The sequence below is a fragment of the Coenobita brevimanus genome, chromosome 103 (genome assembly GCF_032717465.1).
Source record: "Coenobita brevimanus isolate Jiangsu-jjx chromosome 103, ASM3271746v2, whole genome shotgun sequence".
NCBI lineage: Eukaryota > Metazoa > Arthropoda > Malacostraca > Decapoda > Coenobitidae > Coenobita > Coenobita brevimanus.
In genome coordinates, this window is record NC_137056.1 from 9,467,580 (window position 1) to 9,492,308 (window position 24,729).

Here is a 24,729-nt window from a genome sequence, read left to right on the forward strand (position 1 = left end):
ACTTCGTACTATCCTACTTTCATCATCCTTCGGTGGGAAAAAAGATCATGATGATGATGATGATGATGACAAAAAAGAAGTCATGAGGAAAATGACGACGATGACGATGACAACGACGACAACGACATGATGATGATGACGACGAGGACAATTATATTCAACTTAGAAGAGATCCCTCCAATTATTGGGTTAGGAAGTCTCCATTAACCCCATCACTTCCAAAGTACTCCCATAATCTAAGTAAAATGAGTCTGACGACAGCAAAAATAAACTGAAAAATAAACTACTAGTGTTATCACGACGATGTGAGGGTTAATAGCCACAGTATTGACACTCTCAGGCACCAATATTTACTCAGCTAAATGAAATCGTCCAGTATTAGCTGGAAAAGAATACCAGACTTGTCTCGACCATGCGAGGGATAATATGACAGCGATAACACTCAGGCTTCTATGCACACCCACAGCTGAATAAAATTGTTTGACATTAACTGAAACAGAAACAGAATGCATATGTTGTCCTGACTGCTAGAGGGTTAACGTTCTCAAACTGGTTATTTGTACCTTTTTGACTCACGAGAGGATTTTCTTTCTTTCTTTTTTCTTTTTTTTTTCTTTTTTTTTTTTTTTTGTCACCTCCTGACAATTTTATTCAGCTTAGATATTTTGAACTGGGGAGGTCAGATACTGTCTTAACAAACCCCTTCAGTATGTGGTATCTTTATAACGATGTGTAAAACTGCCTGGTAGCAGCAAGAATACACTCAAACGGACGTCATCCGGACTCAAGGTACTCAAGGGGTTAATGCTAACAGTTTGCACCAGTACGTACAAAATGATGATGCCCCGAGTATGTCCTTCATTCTGTTATAAATAATGTCAAACTATTTTATTCACCTTAAAAGATCCAGTGCCGTAGTGAAGAGATTAACGCAGTCTATACACAACCCCTCCAGTCTGGAAAATATCTCCTAACCAGAATACAATAGTTTTGATAGCAGAATTAAAATACAGAGGGCGATCAGAGGGCGTAGCGACGCCTCCTCCGAATCCGATCTTGAACACTGACTTTTACCTTTGATCGACCTGGATCAAAATAAAATTATTTCTTCCCAGAGGCACACAAAAAGTTATGTCAATTTTGATCCGAATCGATTCAGGCGCTGATGAAATACTTCGTTTACATACATGCAAACATAAGCAGAACCGAATTCGAAGTCATTAAGTAAAAGACGTTCTCAAGACGAAGAGATTATGGCGAAACAGGTCAAATAATTCGCCAAGGAGGAGGTGTTACGAAATCAATTAAGCCACGTGTGAGCGAATGTGTCTTTATGACCCTAATTTCTGAGTGTCGATTATGTATAACATTTGTAGGAGCAAGAAATGGCTGGACATTTCATTTAGCACAGCGCACTCTGCAGTCAGGTTGAAAGGTCACACTCCTTTTACTTTTCCCTCCATCGTGTGTTCTAATACCAAAGTAAAAAAAAAAAAATGCTTCGCGGTCTCAAATGTAACCCCTTCAGTTCAGCGACGTGTGTGTGTGTGTGTGTGTGTGTGTGTGTGTGTATGTGTGTGTGTGTGTGTGCGCTTTATCTTTGCTGATTCTAGACAAATGTTACATAACTCTGTGGAAACCTCCCGCAGTGGAAGGGTAAGAAACAAACTCCATTGACTTATGCAGTCCAATGAGGCCTCTTACTGGTTTATTCAGCTTGAAGGGAGAGCTCTTGTAGTAAAGGAGTTAACTCGTTAGTGCCTAAGGTTCCTATGTGTGGGATTTTGCCACAAGATACTTAGCGTACCACCCTCTACTATCTGCCTGTAGTCGAGAAACTCACAGGCCCGTACCTTGGAGTTCCCTCAGTAATTGCATTTGAAAATGCCTAATTTCGTCCTTTTTAAAGGACCATAGGCACCAGTGGGTTAGTGGAGGATAAATATCTATCAGCCGGTTCGAAAATGCTCTTCTGAATAAAATAAAATAGTTTGGAAATAGCAAGGACTGAAAAAAATCACCGGAATAAACAGATTAACCTCTTTAGCCCGAAGACGTCTCTTATATTTTATTGTTTTTTGCTGCTAGTAGTGAAAAGGTTAATTAATAGTACATGCAACACTTCTTGTTCGAAAGTTCTCCCCTAAGCTGCATAAAATGCCTGTAGACAAGAAGGGAAACAAAAAAGACGTCCTCCTACTAAAGGGGATAAACTCCTGCAACAGGAAAGCCGAATTCAAAGGTAATCGTTAATTGGCAGGGGGAAAAAAAAAAGTCCTCGAGTTTACGGATTAATTCCTTAACTACAATGACGATTACATTTATAATTTACTTATTTGTTTATTATATTTTGCCACCTTCATCTCAAGAACTGGAGGGGATTCATACAACTTTTTTTTTTTTAAATTCATTCAGCGTACTAAATATCCCATAGCAACAACGAACTGCAAATCACGTCACCGGATACAAGAGGTTAACTATACTCCGTTCACCTTAACTAGGAGCAAAACTGTCATCTCTCCAATTTGAATGCTGAGCTGCAACAACAGATTAACATTAAAATATTATGCTAGTCAGGAGGAAGTGTCATGAGAATGGTTGCAGGGCTGTAGTATTATCTTTACCACTGCGCTACGGATGCTGCAAAAGAACGAAAATCTCCGCCAAGTGAAAGTGAGCGAATTATAGTTATGTACGATGACGCCTTGTATTATTCTTGCTACCACTTGTCGATTTTAGTAAGACTGTATAAACTGCAGCCATAATTTCAGCAGTGATGGAGAGAGCATAACATATCGTGTATAATGATACTACACTCTTTTCATTTTAACTTGGCCTAAAACTGTCATCGCTCCAACTTGAATGAAGAAGTGTAACAACAGACTAACACTAGAATATGATGCTAGTCACAAGGAAGTGCTATGGATGGGATGTGGAGCCGTAGCATTTTCTTGTTCTGCCATTGAGCTACGTGAAAGGAACAGAAATTTAGATGAAACTAGAGGGACATTCAATGGAGCGCATCTCTCTGACAAGGGCAACGTAATTTCCAAGTCACTATTCATAATGGGTTTGGGCTTTTCATCACTGATTAGGGTTTCGCAAAAAGTGTTTTCCGCATCCAGAATCTGTAATACGATTCGGATCCGTCCTAAAAGTTAGTCGACTTTTCCCTGGGACATGGGTTATCTACCCATCAAATTTGGTCCAAATGTCTCTTTACGTATTTGAATAATCCTGCTAGCACACAAACAAACTAACAAATAAACAAACAGGGGTGAAAACATCCTCTCCTTGTCGGAGAGAATTATAATCAAGCGATGATTGTATTATCAGAGAACAGGGCTTGTGTGGGACTGCAGACAATACATGCTTGCGTGACATCGCATATATACTTATCAGAGACTAGTCTGCCAATGTAATATAACAAACAAACATTCTTTCAGCTGCTGCAGTGGATAGTCTTATACAGGTCTGTCTATCTATCTACTGCCAGACACCTTAATCCCGTAAGGGGTGGCCACAGACAAATCGCCTCCATGTCGCCCTGTCCCTTACCATTTCACTGCCCTCCTTCCAGCTCACATCCCTCTCTCTCATATGCCGTTCCACTCCATCCCTCCATCTCATCCTCGACCTCCCCTTCCCTCTTCCCCACCTCCATCTCACTCACATACATTCGCCTCGTTAGTCTCTCGTTCTCCATCCTCTCCACATGGCCAAACACCTCATTGTATTCCTCCTAACGCTTTCTATCACATCCACATCCACACCACAACGTTCCTTCACTTCCTCATTTGTCAGTTTGTCTCTCCATGCAGCTCCACATGCATCTCTCAAGTAACTCATTTCCACTGCTCTCACTCTTAACTTGTGTCATTCCAACAAGGTCCAAGCTTCACTTCCATATGTTAGAGTTGGTATCACAATACTATCATGCAGCGACTTTTTTACCTCCATGCCTACTTCTCCATTTCTTTGCACTGCTTTCAAAGGACCAGCAACCTTTCTTCCTTGTTGTACCTTTTCAAACATTTCATTCTCCAAACTCCCATCCTTACTCATCACACTACCCAAGTGCTTCAGTGCACTCACAATTTCCATTTCCTCATCGTCCAAATCACTGTACATTCAGTGAGTCCACTTCTTTCGAAGACCATAACTTTATTCTTCCCTACATTCACCTTCAGATTCCGTTTCTTACACACTCTCCCAGACTCATTCACCAAGCCTTGCAGTTCCCCTTCGTCGTCGCTTAATACAGTATCAACTGCAACCAACAGTACATGTATACAGGTACTATCATCATTTCAACAGTGATGGGCTGGACAAGAATTAGTTGGTTAACACAGGCTACTTATAATTTCCTTAGTGACCTGTAGCCTAAATAAGTCCTGAATAAACACAGCCTATAACTCATTTACACTCCCAGGTCTTCCTGTAGCTGAATAAAACCGTCTGGCTGTAGTTTAAATAATAATAATAATAATACAAAAAGATAATAATAATAATAATAATAATAATAATAATAATAATAATAATAATAATAATAATAAAAAAATGATGATCATGATGATAATACTAATACTAATAATAAAAATAAAGATGGTGATGATGATGATAATGATGAAGATAATGTGATAATAATGATGATGATAAAGATGGTGATGATGATGATGATGATGATGATGATGATGATGATGATAACCAGTAAAATGTGCTTTGCGAGCGCACGACGAGCTAGCGAGCGCTTGTACCATAAGCCTAATCTTAATTTCATGTTCGTGTAAACTTTAAACATTTCTGGTGCGGTAGTTGAACAATAGTAAATGAATAATTGAGCTAAAATATTAACTCTCACGTTCTCTCTCTCTCTCTCTCTCTCTCTCTCACACACACACACACACACACACACACACACACACACACAGAATCAACAATGCAGCACCAAACCTATGCTGTTCTGACCGGGAAACCCCTCAGTCACAGATAGACTAAACAACATATCCTTCGCATTCCTCACTTCCTCCTCTCTCTCTCTCTCTCTCTCTCTCTCTCTCTCTCTCTCTCTCTCTCTCTCTCGTGTGACATGACGCCCCACGTGTTGCTACTGCCTTCAAACTTCATAATCTCTCGTATCTCAAACTTCCTCACTCCTTAACCCAATCAGGAGGTATACCTCGTTTATTCATTTTTTTATGACCAGCCGTGATTGCGAGGCTGGTATTGTTTTCAGTTTGTGTCAGTGTGTGTGTCTGTGTGTCTGTTAGCATGATAACTTCGCAGTCGCTCTACATGTCATCACAAAATTTTACAGGTGTGTAGTAGGGACGAAAATCTCCTATGAGTTCGAAATTGGTGAAAGTAGGTAAAGGTCAAGATCATATTCTGAGTCGCGCTAGATGTGTATCGGCTCCCGACTAGTGTGATCCCTTCCTTGGGAAAGCCTCTAATTTATTTATTTATTTATTTATTTATCTATTTATCTTTTTATTTATTTATTTATCTATTTATTCTTGCGGTTACTAAACTTTTATTCAACTTCTGAGAGCTTTCTATTAGTGACGGGGTCTGTGACGGCTGAATCTAACCACTGGTTCGGAAGGTCTATCCTAAGTAAATAAAATCGTCGAGAGATAGCAAGAATGAAATATGAAATAGCCTACGTCATAAGTTAAGGGGAAATCGAAAACTAACCAAAATCACAATAGCATTAGATCATCATCGACTGCATTCACTTTGTTCGTTTCGCTTCATTCAGTCATCTCTGGCTAGACGACTTAATTCGGTTTAACGCTTTTTTTTTTTTTTTTTTTTTTTTTTTTTTTTTTGAAGAGGTAATGTATATAGTCTCCGTTAACAACAAGGGGTTTGTTTTTTTAAACTGAGCAAAATCATCAGGCGATAGCAAGATCAAACCCAAACAACACATATACATGATCGTGGTGCAGGCGCTGAAGAAAAAAAAAAAAAAAATCAACTGCCTAATCACTTCAAAGCTTGTCGATGGTCAAATCTGTTACAGTTCAATCCGATTACATTTGTTTTTATCAGGCTATCTCTGGACGATTTTATTTGGCTCAGAAGAGACTTTGATCTTCAACTCCTTAACTACAAGAGGCCTCCCTAAGTCAAGTAAAATTACCTGGAAGTAACAAGAATAGCTATATCATCGGACTGAAGGGGCCTAAAAAGAATAATAAAAATCAAGGCTACTTTAGAGATAAGTCTGACTTTAGAGATGAGCTGTTCCACGATTTTGCAAAACCGGTATTTGACATTGGGAAAAAAAAAATAAATAAACAAATAATAAAAAGGAAAAAAGATATGTCAAGACGTTCCACACTTGAGTTGCTGGTAATTATGTACTGTTTTTCATACTAGTTCGTTTAAAATTCTACTACCCCCTTTTCTCACTGCCCTGTGCTGGCTAACCTTCCCTAGTTGAGAGGTGTTTAATATGTTTTTCTGCCCCTAGATGCTGCTCTTTGATATTATGAATCAGGAAAAAAAGCAACGGATATTCCCTAAGGGTGAAATAAACGCAGAGATCTCTAAAGCACAACTACAGGTAGGTTGTGTCTCTGGGCATACCAGATTGTTTCTTGAGAAGACCGGATATGACGTCGGAGGAAAGTCTCAAGGAAATGACGTCAACGCCTTGTTCATTTATTCATAAGGTAATCTGGCCTTCTTAACATTCATTGATTCAAATACTTGTATATTTATTATAAAGTAATAACAACTTCAAACAGAAATGCTACTGTGATGGAATATGGTGTACGATACAAAGGTACCCGTAAAAAGCTGTGAACCGTAGAAGTACTTTGCATTCGTTCGGCTGCAAGAGTGTGAATGAGTGGGTGAGGTGCAGGGCCACATTCAGAGGAGGGAGGGGATCCCCTCAGTATCTCGCATTTCAGACATGAAATCACAATAAGTTTCTAAACAGGATCCTCCTCCTTACACAGCTGACTGGGGAAAATAAAATAGGCTAAACCTGCCTCTCTATACTATATAGTACTGTATGTTCTTGCACACATATTTACGTACAAGGAGGAGCGGTGCGAGAGGATCTGGGTTATTGTCGTGTCGCAACCCCCCACCCCCACCTCATCTCTAGTTTGGCAACTTCAATCTATCTATCTATTGCCAGAAGCCTCAATCCCGTCTGGGGTGGCCACAAACAAATCGCCTCCAAGTCGCCCTGTCCCCCGCCATTTCACTGCCCTGTTCTCAACTCACATCCCCCTCTCTCATATACCTCTCCACCCTATCCCTCCATCTCATCCTCGGCCTCCCCCTCCCTCTTCCACCCTCCACCTCACTCACATACACTCTCTTCGTCAGTCTTTCACCCTCCATCCACTCCACATGGCCAAACCACCTCATTGTGTTCCTCATAACGCTTCCTATCACATCCACATCCACGCCACAACGCTCCTTTATATCCTCATTCGTCAGCCTGTCTCTCCATGTGACTCCACAGGCTCCTCTTAAATAACTCATTTCCACTGCTCTCACTCTTGACATGTGTCCTTCCAACAACGTCCAAGCTTCACTTCCATACGTTAAAGTTGGTATCACAATACTGTCATGTAGTAACTTTTTCACTTCCATGCTCACTTCCCTGCTTCTTATCACTGCTTTCAAAGAACCAACAACCTTTCTTCCCTGCTGTACCCTTTCAAGCACGTCACCCTCCAAACCTCCATCCTTACTCATCACACTACCCAAGTACTTAAACGTACTCACATTTTCCAATTCCTCACCATCCAACCTCGCTGTACATTCACTGACTTCACTTCTCTCAAAGACCATCACTTTACTTTTCCCTACATTCACCTTTAGATTCCGTTTCTTACACACTCTCCCAAACTCATCCACCAAGCCTTGCAGCTCCCCTTCGTCTTCACTCAACAACACAGTATCATCTGCAAACAACAGTAAAGGGAGTTTCCAAACACTATCCTCTCTCACCAGGGCCACTCCAACATCCACTACCCTACCTTGTACCTCTTTTATTACCCCATCCATGTACAGATTGAACAACCATGGAGACATGACACATCCCTGTTTCAACCCAACTTTCAAAGAGAAAAATTCACTTAGTTCACCATCCACACGCACTGCAGCCTTCGCACCATCGTACATACTCTTCACAGCATTCAACAACTTCTCATCTACTCCATATATTCTTAACACTTTCCACAATCTTTGTCTATCCACCCTGTCATATGCTTTCTCCAAATCCATGAAAGCCGCATACAACTTCTTTCCCTTCTCTTGAAACTTTTCCACTAAAGATCTAAGAATGAATATCTGATCTACACAACCTCTTCCCTTCCTAAAGCTTCCCTGTTCTTCTCCAACTAATTTCTCTGTTCTTTCTCTAACTCTGTCAATAAGTATCCTACCATATACTTTTCCTATTATACTAAGAAGACAAATGCCCCTATGATTACCACACACTTCTTTTTCCCCTTTTCCTTTGTACAGGGGAATAATTATACCTGACTTCCAATCCTCCGAGACTCTACCTTCCTCCCAGGCCAATCTGCACATCTTCCACATCCATTCTACTACTATCTCTCCCCCATGCTTCAGCATTTCACCACACACTCCATCAATTCCTGGGGCTTTCCCCGATTTAACTTTCTTCATTGCTTCCACAACTTCTATCCTACTGATTTCTTCCTGTCTTCTCACCTCCCTCCTTCTTCTAGCCATTCCCCAGCCACTTATACTCGCATTACTTCCATCCTCTATGTTCAACAATTCCTTAAAGTGTTCTCTCCATCTGCTCACTTTTTCTCCCTTCTCCCCTATTAATCTATCATTTTTATCTTTCACTTCCCTGCTAACTTCACGTCCACCCTGTCTTACTCTTTTCACCTCTTTCCAGAACATTTTCTTACAGTCCCTCCACTTTACACTCAAATTCCTCATCCACTCTCTTCTTACTCTCTCTTACTAACCTTTTCACCTCTCTCATTCTTTCTACATATAACTCTCTCTTCCGCCTCTCAACTTCTTCCACGCCCCTATTTCTCATCCATTCATTGTATGCTTTCTTCTTTTGTGCCACAGCCTGTCTCACCTCTTCAGTCCATCACGCTGTTCCTTGCACCCCCCTCCGTCTTCTCTTCCTTCCACACACCACATCACATGCTGCACATATTTCTTCTGTAAATATCCTACACACACCTTCCACGTCCTCCATCTGCTCCAATTCATATTTGCCCAATCATTCCTCCATTTCTCTCTTATACTCTGCCTTTTTCTCATCCTCTTGTAACCTTTCCACTCTCCTTGCAACTACTCCTTCCTCTCATCTCTCCCTTCTTCTATTCCTCCATCTTACTTGAATCCTAATTCTGGCCACCACCAAGTAGTGGTCAGAAAGTCCATTCCCCCAACCTCTATAAGCTCTTGCATCCATTACACATCTTCGCATCCTTTCATCCACACGCACATAAGCAACAATTGCCTTCCTTTCATTCAGTTCACCATCCACCCTTCTCATCACTCGCCATGTATATCTGTGGATCATTTTATGCCTGAAGAGGGTATTGGCTATCACCAACCCCCTCCCAGCACAAATGTCCACTAACGCACTCCCATTCTCATCTATCTCAGCAGGCACACCCCACTCACCAACTATTCCATCCACCTTCACATTCCCAACTTTACCATTCATATCACCGATCAAAAACACTCTCTCATTCCTTCCAAACTTTTCCATGCACACTTCTACATTTGTCCAGAACTCTTCTCTCACTCTTCTAGCACGATCTTGAGTTGGCGCATACACACACAATCGCCCACATTTGTATTCCAACTTTCAACTTTACCCACACAATCCTTGACCCAACTGATCCATACTGTCTTATGCTCTTCTTCCATCTTTTACTCACAACTATACATACTCCTTCCTTTGCCCTCTCATTCTCACCTACTCCTGCACATATACCCCATCCATACTCCCATTCTCTCTCTCTTTCTCCTCTCCATTTTGTTTCAGTTATTCCACAAACATCCACTTTCGCACCCTCAAGCACCTGGACAATCTCTCTCTCTTTCACCTCATCATTCGCTCCTCTTACATTCCATGTACCCATTACTAAGTCCTTTGTCCGGTCCTGGGTCGTCATCGTTTGGTCAGTCCTTGTCCGAGGCTTCTTGTTTGTTTTTTTAGTTAGTTGTTTTCCGGGGAGGGGCACTAACCCTCCGCCAACCCCTTTAGTCGCCTTTTACGACAAGCAGGGATACTGGAGGAGTATTCTTTAAAAAAAAAAAAAAAAAAAAAAAAAACTACCCCCAGGGGGTAGGCAACTTGCAAGCTAATAATTATCCTCCCCCGAACATTAACCTTGAATATGGCCTTCGTGACAAAGGTAGGGTAAAGGTGAGGGCAGATGCCATGATGCGTTTAGGCACGGTGTTCATTGTCATCTCTTAGTCCTTTGAGCCTGTGGTGGATTAATTATTTACTGTCCTTGGATACATGGCCATTGAATCACCAGGTTACTACAACTACCTCCCCCAGGTATAACCCAAAGAACAGTACCGTGCCGTACTCATTTTACCTACCAGCCCTGGAATTCGAGCCCTTGCACTAACAGTCCAGCAACTTCGTAGCTGGCAACACTAATCATTCGCATACCGCAGCGTTGGTGGAATAGTTATGCACAGAAGTAAAATAAGGACAAACTGGTTGAAGAAGATGGAAGAATAGTTGATGGAAAGAGATGTGCAATGGGAGAAAGGGTCAATATCATCTTGAGACCTTAGATATTAATTAGGAATAGTTATGTTTGGTGATCTGTCGAGTCACCTTCGCCCCACCCACCCTGCAAGAGGTGATGGATCCGGGAAAATACATACAAATAACCACGATAGACCGGCGTACCTAGAAGACAAGAGGCGAGTTTTATTACAGAGAAATCAGCTTTGAGCTACCAGGCATTTCTCTAAATCTGTTCTATTTTTTTTCTACCAATTTAGGCTATCTAATCAAAGTCGAAAGCAGCTGAACAGCAAACTCGGGAAGTACCGTACAGGTCTACACAAAAAGCTATCATTTTAACATCTTCATTACTATCACGTATTCTTATTTTCGTCCAGCCAAGATCAAGAAATTTTATTCAGCGTATGAATATCTTCTCGCAGAGTTAAAATGAACAGACTTCACTGTGAGGTCTTCCTTAGGTGAATATATCTGTCTAAGAAGAATAAAGTGAATAAGCCGTCATAGCTAAGAATGGGTAAATAGGTCACAACACTTACTTATCAACTTACGATATTTCGTAACGCCTCTTCCTCAGCGATACAAATTGTCAAATACCCTCTTCACATCCTCTTGTGTCCTATTGATACAAGCTATGGTAAAGCATATTAAAAAATATATAAACAGTAGGCTATATCACACAAGACAAAAGAAGTGCATAATATTCAAAACAAATGGATTAGAAAGACAGGCAAATAATTCTGCAATGTCAACGACAATCCGGCATATAAGAAAGGGATCAGATTCACGAGAAGGAGGTCTGAATGGTGATGATGATGATGATGATGATGATGATGATGAGTGCCTGTCACTGGGTAACGAAGACATTTTTCCCTATGAAGGACAAGAGAAAGTAAGTGCAAGATAAGTGCGGGGTATCTCATGTCTCCTGTTCTTCCTTCAGCGACAAATATTACGAGAGAAAGAAGATCGTACCAGCTACTAATATTAGCTTTCTACGGGAAGAACACGGGAAGAAAAGAGCTGACTATTCCTATCAATCTTGTTCTTTCTGCTGAAAAAAAAAAGAAAGATATTTTACGTCCTGGGCATGGATTCACTAACAAATCTAAGATCAATCGCGTGTCCTAACTTGGATTAGTTTTGCAGGAAGAATAAGAAAAGCCTACTCACTCTTCATATACCATGTTCTTCCTTCATTAATACGTCACATATCTTACACCATGAGCCTGCATTCAGTAACAGATTTAATTAACTGCTTTTCGTAAAAATATTTTGTTTTTAAGAACAAAACCACTACTTACTCTTTTTATATCTTCTTCCTGCTGCAAAAAAATCTTGGTTAGGAGAGGCAACTGACCGTATGTTAAACTCTTTTCACTTTATCTTGGCCCAGACATGCTCTCTCTCTCTCTCTCTCTCTCTCTCTCTCCTCTTAATTCTTTTCTCGTCTCTTCTCTCTTTCTGCGGCTTATTTCACGTAGCCCAGTATAGAAATAAGATAATGCAACGCTACAGCTTTATATCCCTTCCATAGCATTTTATAATGAACAAGCACCATACTCTATAATTTGTCCAATATTACAACAGCGCATTCTTCGCGACTAGCACCATAATTTACAGTTAGTCCATTACAATAACAACAGCACATTCAAGATGGTGCAATGTCAATGTCAGATTAGGGTGAATTGAGTGGCGTGATTCGGGGCTAAGGATATAATTATGTAGACATCAGGCCAGCCTATCCTGTAGCTGCGTTAGTCATCAACCAGAAGAAGTAAGTTGCACACCACGGCCGACCTCCTAGAACACGCACCCTATATCCTGTGTGTGTGTGTGTGTGTGTATTCTTTAATTGGAGTTTCACGGGACTGAGTCTGAATGTTTTGGTCCCGTCTTATTCTGTTCTTCGAGCATACTTTTTCTGGGGAGATTATAATAATAATAATAATAATAATAATAATAATAATAATAATAATTAGTAGTAGTAGTAGTAGTAGTAGTAGTAGTAGTATAATTATCATTATTAATAGCAATAGGTTAGCCTTTACCAATTATTTTGGCGATTTAAATTTGGAAAGAGAGAGAGAGAGAGAGAGAGAGAGACACACACACACACACACACACACACACACACACACACACAGATAGAATATGTGTGTGTGTGTGTGTGTGTGTGTGTGTGTGTGTGTGTGTGTGTGTGTGTGTGTGTGTGTGTGTGTGTGTGTGTGTGTGTGTGTGTGTGTGTGTGTGTGTGTGTGTGTGTGTGTGTGTGTGTGTGTGTGTGTGTGTGTGTGTGTGTGTGCGTGCGCGCGCGCGCGCGCGCTCAACCATAAGGAGGCAGTGTTTCCACACAACTGTGCGCTAAGCCACTTCCACCAGAGTAACTACGTCATTTTGTTTTGGCCTTGCTAATTCCCCATTTCAGTTTAGGATAGCACTTAGGCAGTAAAGGCGTTCATGAAAGCTATATCCAACCCCTCCAGTTCGAAAAATCCATCACAAGGTGAGTAAAATTATCAGAGGACGATGATGATGATTATATAATATATATATATATATATATATATATATATATATATATATATATATATATATATATATATATATATATATATATATATATATATATATATATATATATATATATCTATTGCCAGACGCCTCAATCCCGTTTGGGGTGGCCACAAACAAATCGCCTCCAAGTCGCCCTGTCCCCCGCCATTTCACTACCCTGCTCCAAACTCACACCCCCCTCTCTCATATACCTCTCCACCCCATCCCTCCATCTCATCCTCGGTCTCCCCCTCCCTCTTCCACCCTCCACCTCACTCACATACACTCTCTTCGTCAGTCTTTCACCCTCCATCCTCTCCACATGGCCAAACCACCTCAGTGTGTTCCTCACAACGATTCCTATCACATCCACATCAACACCACAACGCTCCTTTATATCCTCATTCGTCAGCCTGTCTCTCCACGTGACTCCACAAGCTCCTCTTAAATAACTCATTTCCACTGCTCTCACTCTTGACTTGTGTCCTTCCAACAACGTCCAAGCTTCACTTCCGTACGTTAGAGTTGGTATCACAATACTGTCATGTAGTAACTTTTTTACTTCCATGCTCACTTCCCTGTTTCTTATCACTGCTTTCAAGGAACCAGCAACCTTTCTTCCCTGCTGTACCCTTTCAAGCACTTCACCCTCCAAACCTCCATCCTTACTCATCACACTACCCAAATACTTAAACGTACTCACATTTTCCAATTCCTCACCATCCAACCTCGCTATACATTTACTGACTTCACCTCTCTCAAAGACCATCACTTTACTCTTCCCTACATTCACCTTTAGGTTCCGTTTCTTACACACTCTCTCAAACTCATCCACCAAGCCTTGCAGCTCCCCTTCATCTTCACTCAACAACACAGTATCATCTGCAAACAACAGTACAGGGAGTTTCCAAACACTATCCTCTCTCACCAGGGCCACTCCAACATCCACTACCCTACCTTGTACCTCTTTTATTACCCCATCCATGTACAGATTGAACAACCATGGAGACATGACACATCCCTGTTTCAAACCAACTTTCAAAGAGAAAAATTCACTTAGTTCACCATCCACACGCACTGCAGCCTTAGCACCATCATACATACTCTTCACAGCATTCAACAACTTCCCATCTACTCCATATATTCTTAACACTTTCCACAATCCTTGTCTATCCACCCTGTCATATGCTTTCTCCAAATCCATGAAAGCCGCATACAACTTCTTTCCCTTCTCTAGAAACTTTTCCACTAAAGATCTAAGAATGAATATCTGATCTACACAACCTCTTCCCTTCCTAAAGCCTCCCTGTTCTTCTCCAACTAATTTCTCTGTTCTTTCTCTAACTCTGTCTATAAGTATCCTACCATACACTTTTCCTATTATACTAAGAAGACAAATGCCCCTATGATTACCACACACTTCTTTTTCCCCTTTTCCTTTGTACAAGGGAATAATTATACCTGACTTCCAATCCTCCGGGACTCTACCTTCCTCCCAGGCCAATCTGCACATCTTCCACATCCATTCTACTACTATCTCTCCCCCATGCTTCAGCATCTCACCACACACTCCATCAATTCCTGGGGCTTTCCCCGATTTAACTTTCTTCATTGCTTCCACAACCTCTATCCTACTGATTTCTACCTGTCTTCTCACCTCCCTCCTTCTCCCAGCCATTCCCCAGCCACTTATACTCGCATTACTTCCATCCTCTACGTTCAACAATTCCTTAAAGTGTTCTCTCCATCTGCTCACTTTTTCTCCCTTCTCCACTAGTAATCTACCATGTTTATCTTTCACTCCCCTGCTAACTTCACTTCCACCCTGTCTTACTCTTTTCACTTCTCTCCAGAACATTTTCTTACAGTCCCTCCACTTTACACTCAAATTCCTTCCAAATTCCTGATCCACTCTCTTCTTACTCTCTCTTACTAATCTTTTCACCTCTCTCTTCCTTTCCACATATAACTCTCTCTTCTGCCTCTCAACTTCTTCCACGCCCCTATTTCTCATCCATTCATTGTATGCTTTCTTCTTTTGTGCCACAGCCTGTTTCACCTCTTCAGTCCACCACGCTGTTCCTTGCACCCCCCTCCGTCTTCTCTTCCTTCCACACACCACATCACATGCTGCACATATTTCTTCTGTAAATATCTTACACACACCTTCCACGTCTCCCATCTGCTCCAATTCATATTTGCCCAATCGTTCCTCCACTTCTCTCTTATACTCTGCCTTTTTCTCATCCTCTTGTAACCTTTCCACTCTCCTTGCAACTACTCCTTCCTCTCGTCTTTCCCTTCTTCTATTCCTCCATCTTACTTGCATCCCAATTCTGGCCACCACCAAGTAGTGGTCAGAAAGGCCACTCCCCCAACCTCTATAAACTCTTGCATCCAATATACATCTTCGCATCCTTTCATCCACACACACATAATCAATCATTGCCTTCCTTTCATTCAGTTCACCACCCACCCTTCTCATCACTCGCCATGTATACCTGTGGATCATTTTATGCCTGAAGAGGGTATTGGCTATTACCAACCCCTCCCAGCACAGATGTCCACTAACGCACTCCCATTCTCATCTATCTCAGCAGGCACACCCCACTCACCAACTATTCCATCCACCTTCACATTACCAACTTTACCATTCATATCACCGATCAAAAACACTCTCTCATTCCTTCCAAACTTTTCCATGCACACTTCCACATTTGTCCAGAACTCTTCTCTCACTCTTCTAGCACGATCTTGCGTTGGCGCATACACACACACAATCGCCCACATTTGTATTCCAACTTTCAACTTTACCCACACAATCCTTGACCCAACTGATCCATACTGTCTTATGCTCTTCTTCCATCTTTTACTCACAACTATACACACTCCTTCCTTTGCCCTCTCATTCTCATCTACTCCTGCACATATACCCCATCCATACTCCCATTCTCTCACACTTTCTCCTCTCCATTTTGTTTCAGTTATTCCACATACATCCACTTTCGCATCCTCAAGCACCTGGACATATATATATATATATATATATATATATATAAGACTGTCTCAGTCAAGGAATTCGTGGAGAAGACTGGGGAAGACCTTTATTCAGTAGTGGACTTGCAGTGGCTGCTGCAGACGATATAATGACGAGGTTAAAACCATCTCCATTAGTAGGCACGTTTTTAGAGGTCGTGGAGGCATCCGCCCCCCTCCCCCATTTCTGGCAGATCAATTAATATTTGTAATAAAACAACAACGTTCTTAGCAAACTGTGCGATAAATAGCCTATGTAAATGTTTTCAGTGAATTATTTCAGTGAAACGAAGTATTTGGTAATAAATTTTTGAGAATATGGTAATGTGTCAGTATGAATTCAAACTTGCGTTACTTCCGCTAGGAACCACCCCCCACCCCCTCCCATTTTCAGTGTTGGATCCGGCCCTGATTAGATCTTTACGGCCTGATTCCTGTACCTGTGCTGAAAAAAATCGTCTAAATGTGGCAAGAATAAAATTTTAAATTCATGAATGGATGTACTGGATTGAGCATACGGCCACTGAAAATTTACTGCCCGCTAATGACTTAACGGCGCATTTTTTTATTTTTTTTATTTTAATGTGACCGACTCTGGGCATAGGCTTCAAACCCTGCTTTCAAGGCCCAGTAGTCCTCCTACGTACTGTACACCTCTACATGTCACCACTTCGGCGCTAACACCCACCGTCCATATTGAATACATGCTAGGGCTGTCTCATACAGGACTGGTGTATCGGTATTAGCTGGGGTATTTTTACGACATGTCGGCGGTTTTCTGGTAGATCAGTAAAGTCTGATAATTATGAAATTCAAATCCTTAAACTGCTCCCTGCCCCAGCGGGATTTGAACCCGGGTCCGTTAGGACTGCAGTCCAACTCTCTACCGATTGAGCCAACTCGTAATTTCTGGAGCTCATTTATGAAACACCAATAATTCTTAGTAGAGATTACTTTCTATCCTACAATATAGAGTGTGGTTAAGAACGACACTGACAGGTCAGACATGTTCTATCATCACCACATGCTTCAGAAATTACTGCATATCGTCACGTATGGGGTTTAATCCACATTGTCGTTTTCAGAGTTTTAATTCGGCAGCTCTTAATGACATCACATTCTTGACCCAAGTAAACACGTAACAGAAAATACAATGAATAGAGCAGCATCAATAATCTGACTCCTATCAATCTTTCATCCATTAAAAACGCAACAGAAAATATGGTTCAGTGCATACAACAGCATTAATTAATTTAAATCTTCTACTGCACTCATTCTATCATTCAATAAACACGCATCTGAAAATAAAGCTAACAGAGCAGCATCAGTTACCCTAAATCTTAAACTGCTCTCATTCATATATCTATGAAATACGCAACAGAAAAAATAAATAAATAAATAAACAGGGCATCATTAACCTAAACTGTATACTGTTCTCATTATATAATCAGTTGAACCCGCAACAGAAAATTCAATTAACAGAGCAGTAGGCCTATGAACTACCGGTACTCCAAATCTTATACTATTCTCGTTATATCATCCGTTAAACACGCAACAGAAAAATCAATGAACAAAGCAACGTTATTACACTAACTCTTAAACTGTTTTCATTCTACCATTCATTACTTTATTGCTTCAAAGTTTAGACCGTTATGGCGAATGACCAGCTGCTCTGCTCTGAGTGGCATGACGTGAGCAACAAACCCCGACTACACCTCGGATGTAAACTCTTAAGGACCACATCCGACTGGAGAACCTTAACCCACCTGACCACCATGCTACCCATGACTAAACCACTTGTGTCCTTTATCATCCTGGGAACCTTGACACGACATATTAATTCGCACCAGTTTGAAAAGGAATGTACAGAAACAACGTGCTATACTCTTTTTACTCTAACTTGGTCCAAAATTGCCATCTCTTCATCTTGAATGCAGAGCTGTTACAATAGACTAACACTAGAATATAAGGCTAATAACGAATAACTAAAAAAAAAAAAAGTAAAGTCGGAGCACTGTCTTCCTGTCATTTATCAACAGGAAATGAGCTGCAAAAGCATGAACATCTGCGTCAAAGTAAAAATGGTATAGTATAGAAAAGCAAGAGAAAGATAGAGAAAGAGAGAGAGAGAGAGAGAGAGAGAGAGAGAGAGAGAGAGAGAGAGAGAGAGAGAGAGAGAGAGAGAGAGAGAGGTGGGGGGGGGAAGAATACCCTGCTTGTCACTATAAACGAGGACAGCATGGCAAATAACACCATTGATCTATTGTGCCGTATTGATATGTTGTAGCCTTCGTATACTTCGTTTGGTATCTCACTGTTAACCCCTTCACTACAGTTCACCATTGCCTTCTGTGAGCCTTTTCTTTTTCTTTTCTTTCTTTCTTTCTTTGCTACCTGCAGATGATTATATTCAGGTTAGGTTAGATTTTTCGTACACTTGCTCCAAACGTCAATTCCAAACTGAATGAAATCGTCTGGATGGCAAAAATGAAAAAAAAAAAAAAAAAGTTAATAAAGCTGATATTCCTCCAACAGCTTAAATTCGAGAGAGAGAGAGAGAGAGAGAGAGAGAGAGAGAGAGAGAGAGAGAGAGAGAGAGAGATTTCATTCTGCATAAATTTCGCCTATGCGCTGCTTTCTGTAAGGTCATTACCACTGACCTCATAGTAAACAGGGTAGGTATGCATGTAAGGTTACTCTAGCAAGACAGGTTACACCACGCACGCGGGGGGGGGGGGGGCGCACACGCACGCACACACACACACACACACACACACACACACACACACACACACACACACACACACACACACACACACACACACTTCAGAAATGTGACCCGAATACAAACAATATTAGCCCACACAAAGTCAGATTAAAACTTTCTGGGGGAATTTTTTCAACCTACAGGTGTAAATTCAGGCTAGGACTCGCATATAGATCGTCACGTAGAATCATTCTAGGATTACAATTTTCCTATTTAAACGCAATACATACAGGCAGGATAGACAAACAAAGGAAAAAATATAAACAACGACGTTATGTGCCCATCCTGTGAAAGGACTCACACACACACACACACACACACACACACAGAACCTGCATGTTCAGTGACTCCTTCACCCTACCTCCCTGCTAATGCTTTCCTAGTCTGTGTTCACCATAACACAGTTAAGGCAAATTACGGTAACAGGCTATTAACTACTCAATTCGCCAAGTATTTGCCTTTGTACAGCAACTAAAGTAATATATCATGCACCAAATCTGCAATATTATTATCATATTTCCTCTTCCTCACTACATCTGAGAACTGGAGCTAACTACCTCGTCCATAGGATAACAGACTGAAATCATTACTGATATCAACGGCGTCAAGCACAAAACATGTTGGGAACAAGTGAGAGACCAGTAAAGAAGTTGTGACGACGGACACTTGAACAATTCTCAGGACCCTCAGTTTCAAAATCTCAATCTCAGCTAACAATGAAAGCCAATTTCTTGCATCAAAGAGAAGGCTATCATAGAGCAAAACAATGTTAATACAGTAGACAGAGCAAGAGGATGTGGTATGCAGTGAACAGAGATGGTATTCATAAATTAATTACAATGCTAAGAGACGGAACAAGAAGATGTGGTAAATGTGGTGACTTGGATGATGCAATGGCCTTGAATCCCACGATATAAAGCGAATAACCCGCCACAGGCTCAAAGGCCTATGTTATGGGGACGACCCCGGCTAAGCGCCTCATGGCGTCTGCTCCTAACCTTACTTTACCTTTTAAGAAATGGAACAAGAGGATGGGGCATGCAATGAACAGAGTTGGTATTTCTAAATTTGTTACAGCTCTATGAAATGGAGCAAGAGCTGAACACTGATGGTATTCCGAATTAGTTCCAGCGCTGAGAGATGAAGCAAGAGGATGTGGTATGCACTGAAAAGGGGTGGTATACCGAAATACAGTTAACTACAACGTTTGGATGTGGAGCAAGACGATGTGATATGCAATGAACTGAGATGGTGTTCCGAAATCTGTTACAACGCTATGAGATAGAGCAAGATGCAAACAGAGATGGTATTCCGAATTAGTTACAATGCTAAGAGAATGAGCAAGAGGATGTGCTACATAGTAAAGAGAGATGGTATTCCGAAATTAGTTACGTCGCTGCGAGATGGAGCAAGAGAATGCAGTAGGCTTTGCAGTGAACAGAGTGTATTTCGAAATTAATTACAAAGCTGTGATCGTGCAAGAGGATGTGGTATTCCCAGAACATAGATGGTATCCCAGATGTTGTTACTACACCAGGAGATGGAGGAAGAGGATGGTGTTTGCACTAAACAGAGCTCGTATTCCAAAATTATAGCTTACAACGCTGAGAGATGAACTAAGAGGATGAGGTATGCTGTGAACATAGATGGTATTCCGAAATTATTTATAAAGCTGTTAGATGGAGTAAGATGTAAACAAAGATGATATTTCGAATTAGTTACAACGCTAAGAGATGGGGCAAGAGGATATGGCATGCACTGAACAGATGTGGTATTCGGAAATTAGTTGGTGTGTTGTGACAGCAGTTAAATGGCCAGCTGAAATGACTGGATAAAAGCCTTTTGTCATGGGAGGCTGATTACAGTACAGTGCAACGATCCCGACCAAAGCATGCATGAAAAACGTTTGCCTGTTGGTTGGAGCATGTTTGCATGTGTATGCGTGATTTCCGTATTTCGGAAAGCATACTGCTGAGAAGCGGGATTTGCTAGTTAGGTAGTGCTGGAGTATTCCCGATGATTCTCGTACTTCGGTTACGTGTTACAGTTGCCAGTTATCTTGCTGTTTGTGAACGTAGTTGTTTTGTAAGTTTTACATTAATTTTTGTGCTCTTTTTCTCTATGATGTTTTATATATGTGAATGTCAATTTATGTAGTTTTATTTCAGTCCGTATGCTAAAAGAATTTAGAGTGCTACGTAGTGTAAGAAAACTCTGGGTATTTTGGAAGTCTCCGAGTTGGCAACTGTTGCTTTCCTAAGAACCTAATAGATGATTCTAGTACACAGGGAGATTATATAAGGATGGGGAAGAGATTAGAGCAGTTTGTCAGTTTTCAGTTCACTTTGAGTGTAGTTCTGTGAAGACTGTATAGCTCCGGTACTTGTGAAAACAGTGAAATGAAGTTGGCAAGCATTAAGTGTAATTATCTGGAAAATAAAGACAGTTTATTAGGAAGCCACTGTTTATTTACAACGCCTGAGCTAAGCTTGTGTGCTGTACACAGAAAAGCTAACCATAGGAAGAACAACTCACTGGGCAACGTCCTTCCTGTACTGAACTACTGCTGTTGGAACCTGTAGCAGTGTGGGAAGGGGACGTAACAATACTGTAGCATACGCAATAGTTACACGTGCAGCTACAAAATACTGTAGTTGCAGATTACAATTTTAGCCTGTATCCTGCCTAAGCTAACTTACAGGTGCCAAGTATGTGTTTGATGGGATATGCCAATCTGTGCACTTCAGAGAGAGAGAGAGAGAGAGAGAGACCCGTATAAAGAACACGCATCGAAATCATTGTCCAGTAATCAAAATTTGCAAAATAAATGAAAGCAACTTAGCACCGAAAATCAACAGAAAATACACATTTCATTGGCGAACTATTTACCATGTCTAATGGCGGCTCATAAAGGGAAGCAAAATTTTCGGAAAATGTAATATGTTACCCATGCACTTAGCTATTTTGTTTACGCGGCAGTAATATCGAGTGATGCCACTGAACTCTGCAGTATGGAGAGGCTTTCTCATGGGCACAGTGTAGAGACTCAGACAGTGTGCTCATCTCTGGACCAAAATAAAGTCGGTTTTGCGTAGGTCATCTATGACTGGTGGCCTTGACCCGTGACGTCACTTGGATAGCTGTCTCGCTCACAGGAGCAGGACAAGAGTGTGTTGTTACCAGCCATTTGTGACGCATACTCTGCTTTATTTTATAAATTTCATCAAGTTACAATACTTTTCACGATGTGCAGTGTGTTTGGGTGTTCAGGGAAGACATCTGATGGCAAGTTTCTGAGACGCTTTCGCGTGCCAAATGACAAAATCAACAGGCAAAAGTGGATAGCCTACATTTGTGTGGACGGAATAACAAGGTTTCTCCTACTGGCCGTGTCTGTAAAAGGCATTTCAGCTCGCAACAGTATGCAAGAGATCTGCAAAGCGAGTTCCTGGGGACACCACCACCAATCAGAAGACTGCTAAAGTCTTTACACTGTGCTCATGGGTAGCACCACGTAGTTTGTGTAATAGCCGCCAGGGACCCAAGGAGGCCCTGATGTTGTTTATGCACTACACCCGACACCCACGCCTTTTGAAAGCCATGGCCCACTGCTTAGCTTATGTAAGCAACAGCGAAACAGAAACAGCAAGTTATGAACAGTGATCCAGTTGCATTTCCATGGCGGAGGCGACGAGTGCTGGTATTTCAATATGGCGGCCAAAGTTACACGCTCGCTGCGGAGATAGCCTCTTCATATTATAGAGCTCAGTGAGTGACATACGGGGCCACATTATCGGCAATGGGCCTCCCTTCCCTTCTGAAAACTGTGCTGAATACATTATATTTCAAATTTACCTAATGCCTATAGTGCTCCTTTACCAATGTCATGGCACATTAATTTATTTGTCTGTCGGTTGTGGGAAATCTTTTAATAAGAGAAAATGGGAACATCAGCTGATCGAGTCCGTATTGTATCCTCTGGTAAGCTGGACCACAGTCCATAAATCTCTTCCAGATTCAAACGAATTGGCAGTGGAGCTGGTGTTAATAGCTTCAGGTATCACATACCAAATATATACAAATACTCAATATAGTATATCGAGTATTTGATTATGTATATATGTATTTCTGATTGCTAATTCTATAAGAGGTTAAAATAGAAGAAGACGGCAGGTCAGAGACTCTTTATATCCCTTGGCCCCTTCGGTATGACATACAGCAATACGCAACACTGTACTGTAATTGCCATACGTAACTTAATGTGTTTAGATATAACTATTCCTACTTCCTTTTATGCAATTTCTTTAGAAATCCAATGGGTCAGTAGAGAGTGAACTACACTATTATATTTTATTCAATTTTAACGCTATCTTCGAGGGCGCGGGCAATCCCTTGGGCCACGGCCCAGCGGCCCAGGGGATTGTCCCCAGTCGTCCCTTCCCCCTCTCGTAGGCCTTGGATCATCTTTACATCCCAGAAAATTAGAAAGTTGTATATATATTGGACATGGTTAGAGATTCGATCTAACGAACGTCAAATTAATATTAACCCTTCGTCGTGGTGTGTGTGTGTGTGTGTGTGTAACTTTCGCTTAAAGTTTAGTGGCACCCTTGACACCCCAAGCGTGTTAGGAAATTATTTTTGGCAATTTACTGTGTTTATTTCAACATTGTTGTGAAGTATGTAGGCTACTTGCATTCGTTGATGTCGCTCAGTATTCGGTATAATATAAGTTACTCACGAATAATCCAACGGCCAAGACGAATATGAAGTACAGCACAATAACTACAATGTCTGGCCAGTCTAATTTCGACCCCTCCTCCTCCAGCAGGATCGAATCCACAGTCGTTTCCTCCACCATGTTCACCGACTCAATATCGGGAGCGGCATAAAAACGCACGTAACTCCCACCACCTCTAAAGTGACACTGACTGGACGGACTCGCACACCTCTCGAGTCTCTCGCAGCCAGGTAGGGAGAAGTGTTGCCATCTCCACAGGTACAAAACTCGCCCTCTCGGCTCTCGCTAGAAAAAAATAGCCTGAAGTAGCTCGTTTACTCTCACCACCTATTTTCATCCATATCTAGCCTTCCCCCTAATAGTATTTCCCGTATTACGGCATAATGTTTAGTAGTTGTTGTATGTGAAAATTTAGAAGAAATCCACATTTCAAATTTTTCTCGCAACTGGTTCAAATCTACTGTGCGTGAACACATCCCTGGCAACTCTGACAAAGGTTCCAGCCACTCCTTGGCTCATCTCAGATAGTGACTGGTTTCCTGAAGCATGGGTCCGCAACAGCAGGAGCTTACGAGTCACCTGTCGAGGATTGCCAGCTCAGGAGAGCAGAAATCATTCAGAAGACTACCAAATCGCCAAGTAAACAACTTTTTACCTTTAACGCCTTCATCGGAGAAAACTAATCTGGGAGGGATGTTCGCTTTGGAAATTAATGAATACTCTCATTTGAGAATATGGAACATCATTTTTAAGTGAACAATAATGTTGCAACTGTTTTATTCCTATCAGTTTTCTATTATTATTATTATTATTAAACAAGGTGAGATGGGTGAAGATGTGATTAGTGTAATAGTATGAATGGAAGGTGGTTGGATCACT

General features: G+C 41.3%; 1 protein-coding gene across 1 annotated transcript in view; it reads right to left on the reverse strand.

The window, feature by feature from the left end:
- LOC145415741 (sodium/glucose cotransporter 4-like) overlaps positions 1–24,004 on the reverse strand; it is a 120,163-nt gene extending 96,159 nt beyond the window's left edge. Inside the window, exon 1 of the mRNA XM_080284973.1 lies at positions 23,851–24,004. Coding sequence (XP_080141099.1) covers positions 23,851–23,970 — 120 coding nt within the window. The 5' untranslated portion in view covers positions 23,971–24,004. The remainder of the gene's footprint in view (positions 1–23,850) is intronic.
- Positions 24,005–24,729: the final 725 nt, after the last annotated feature.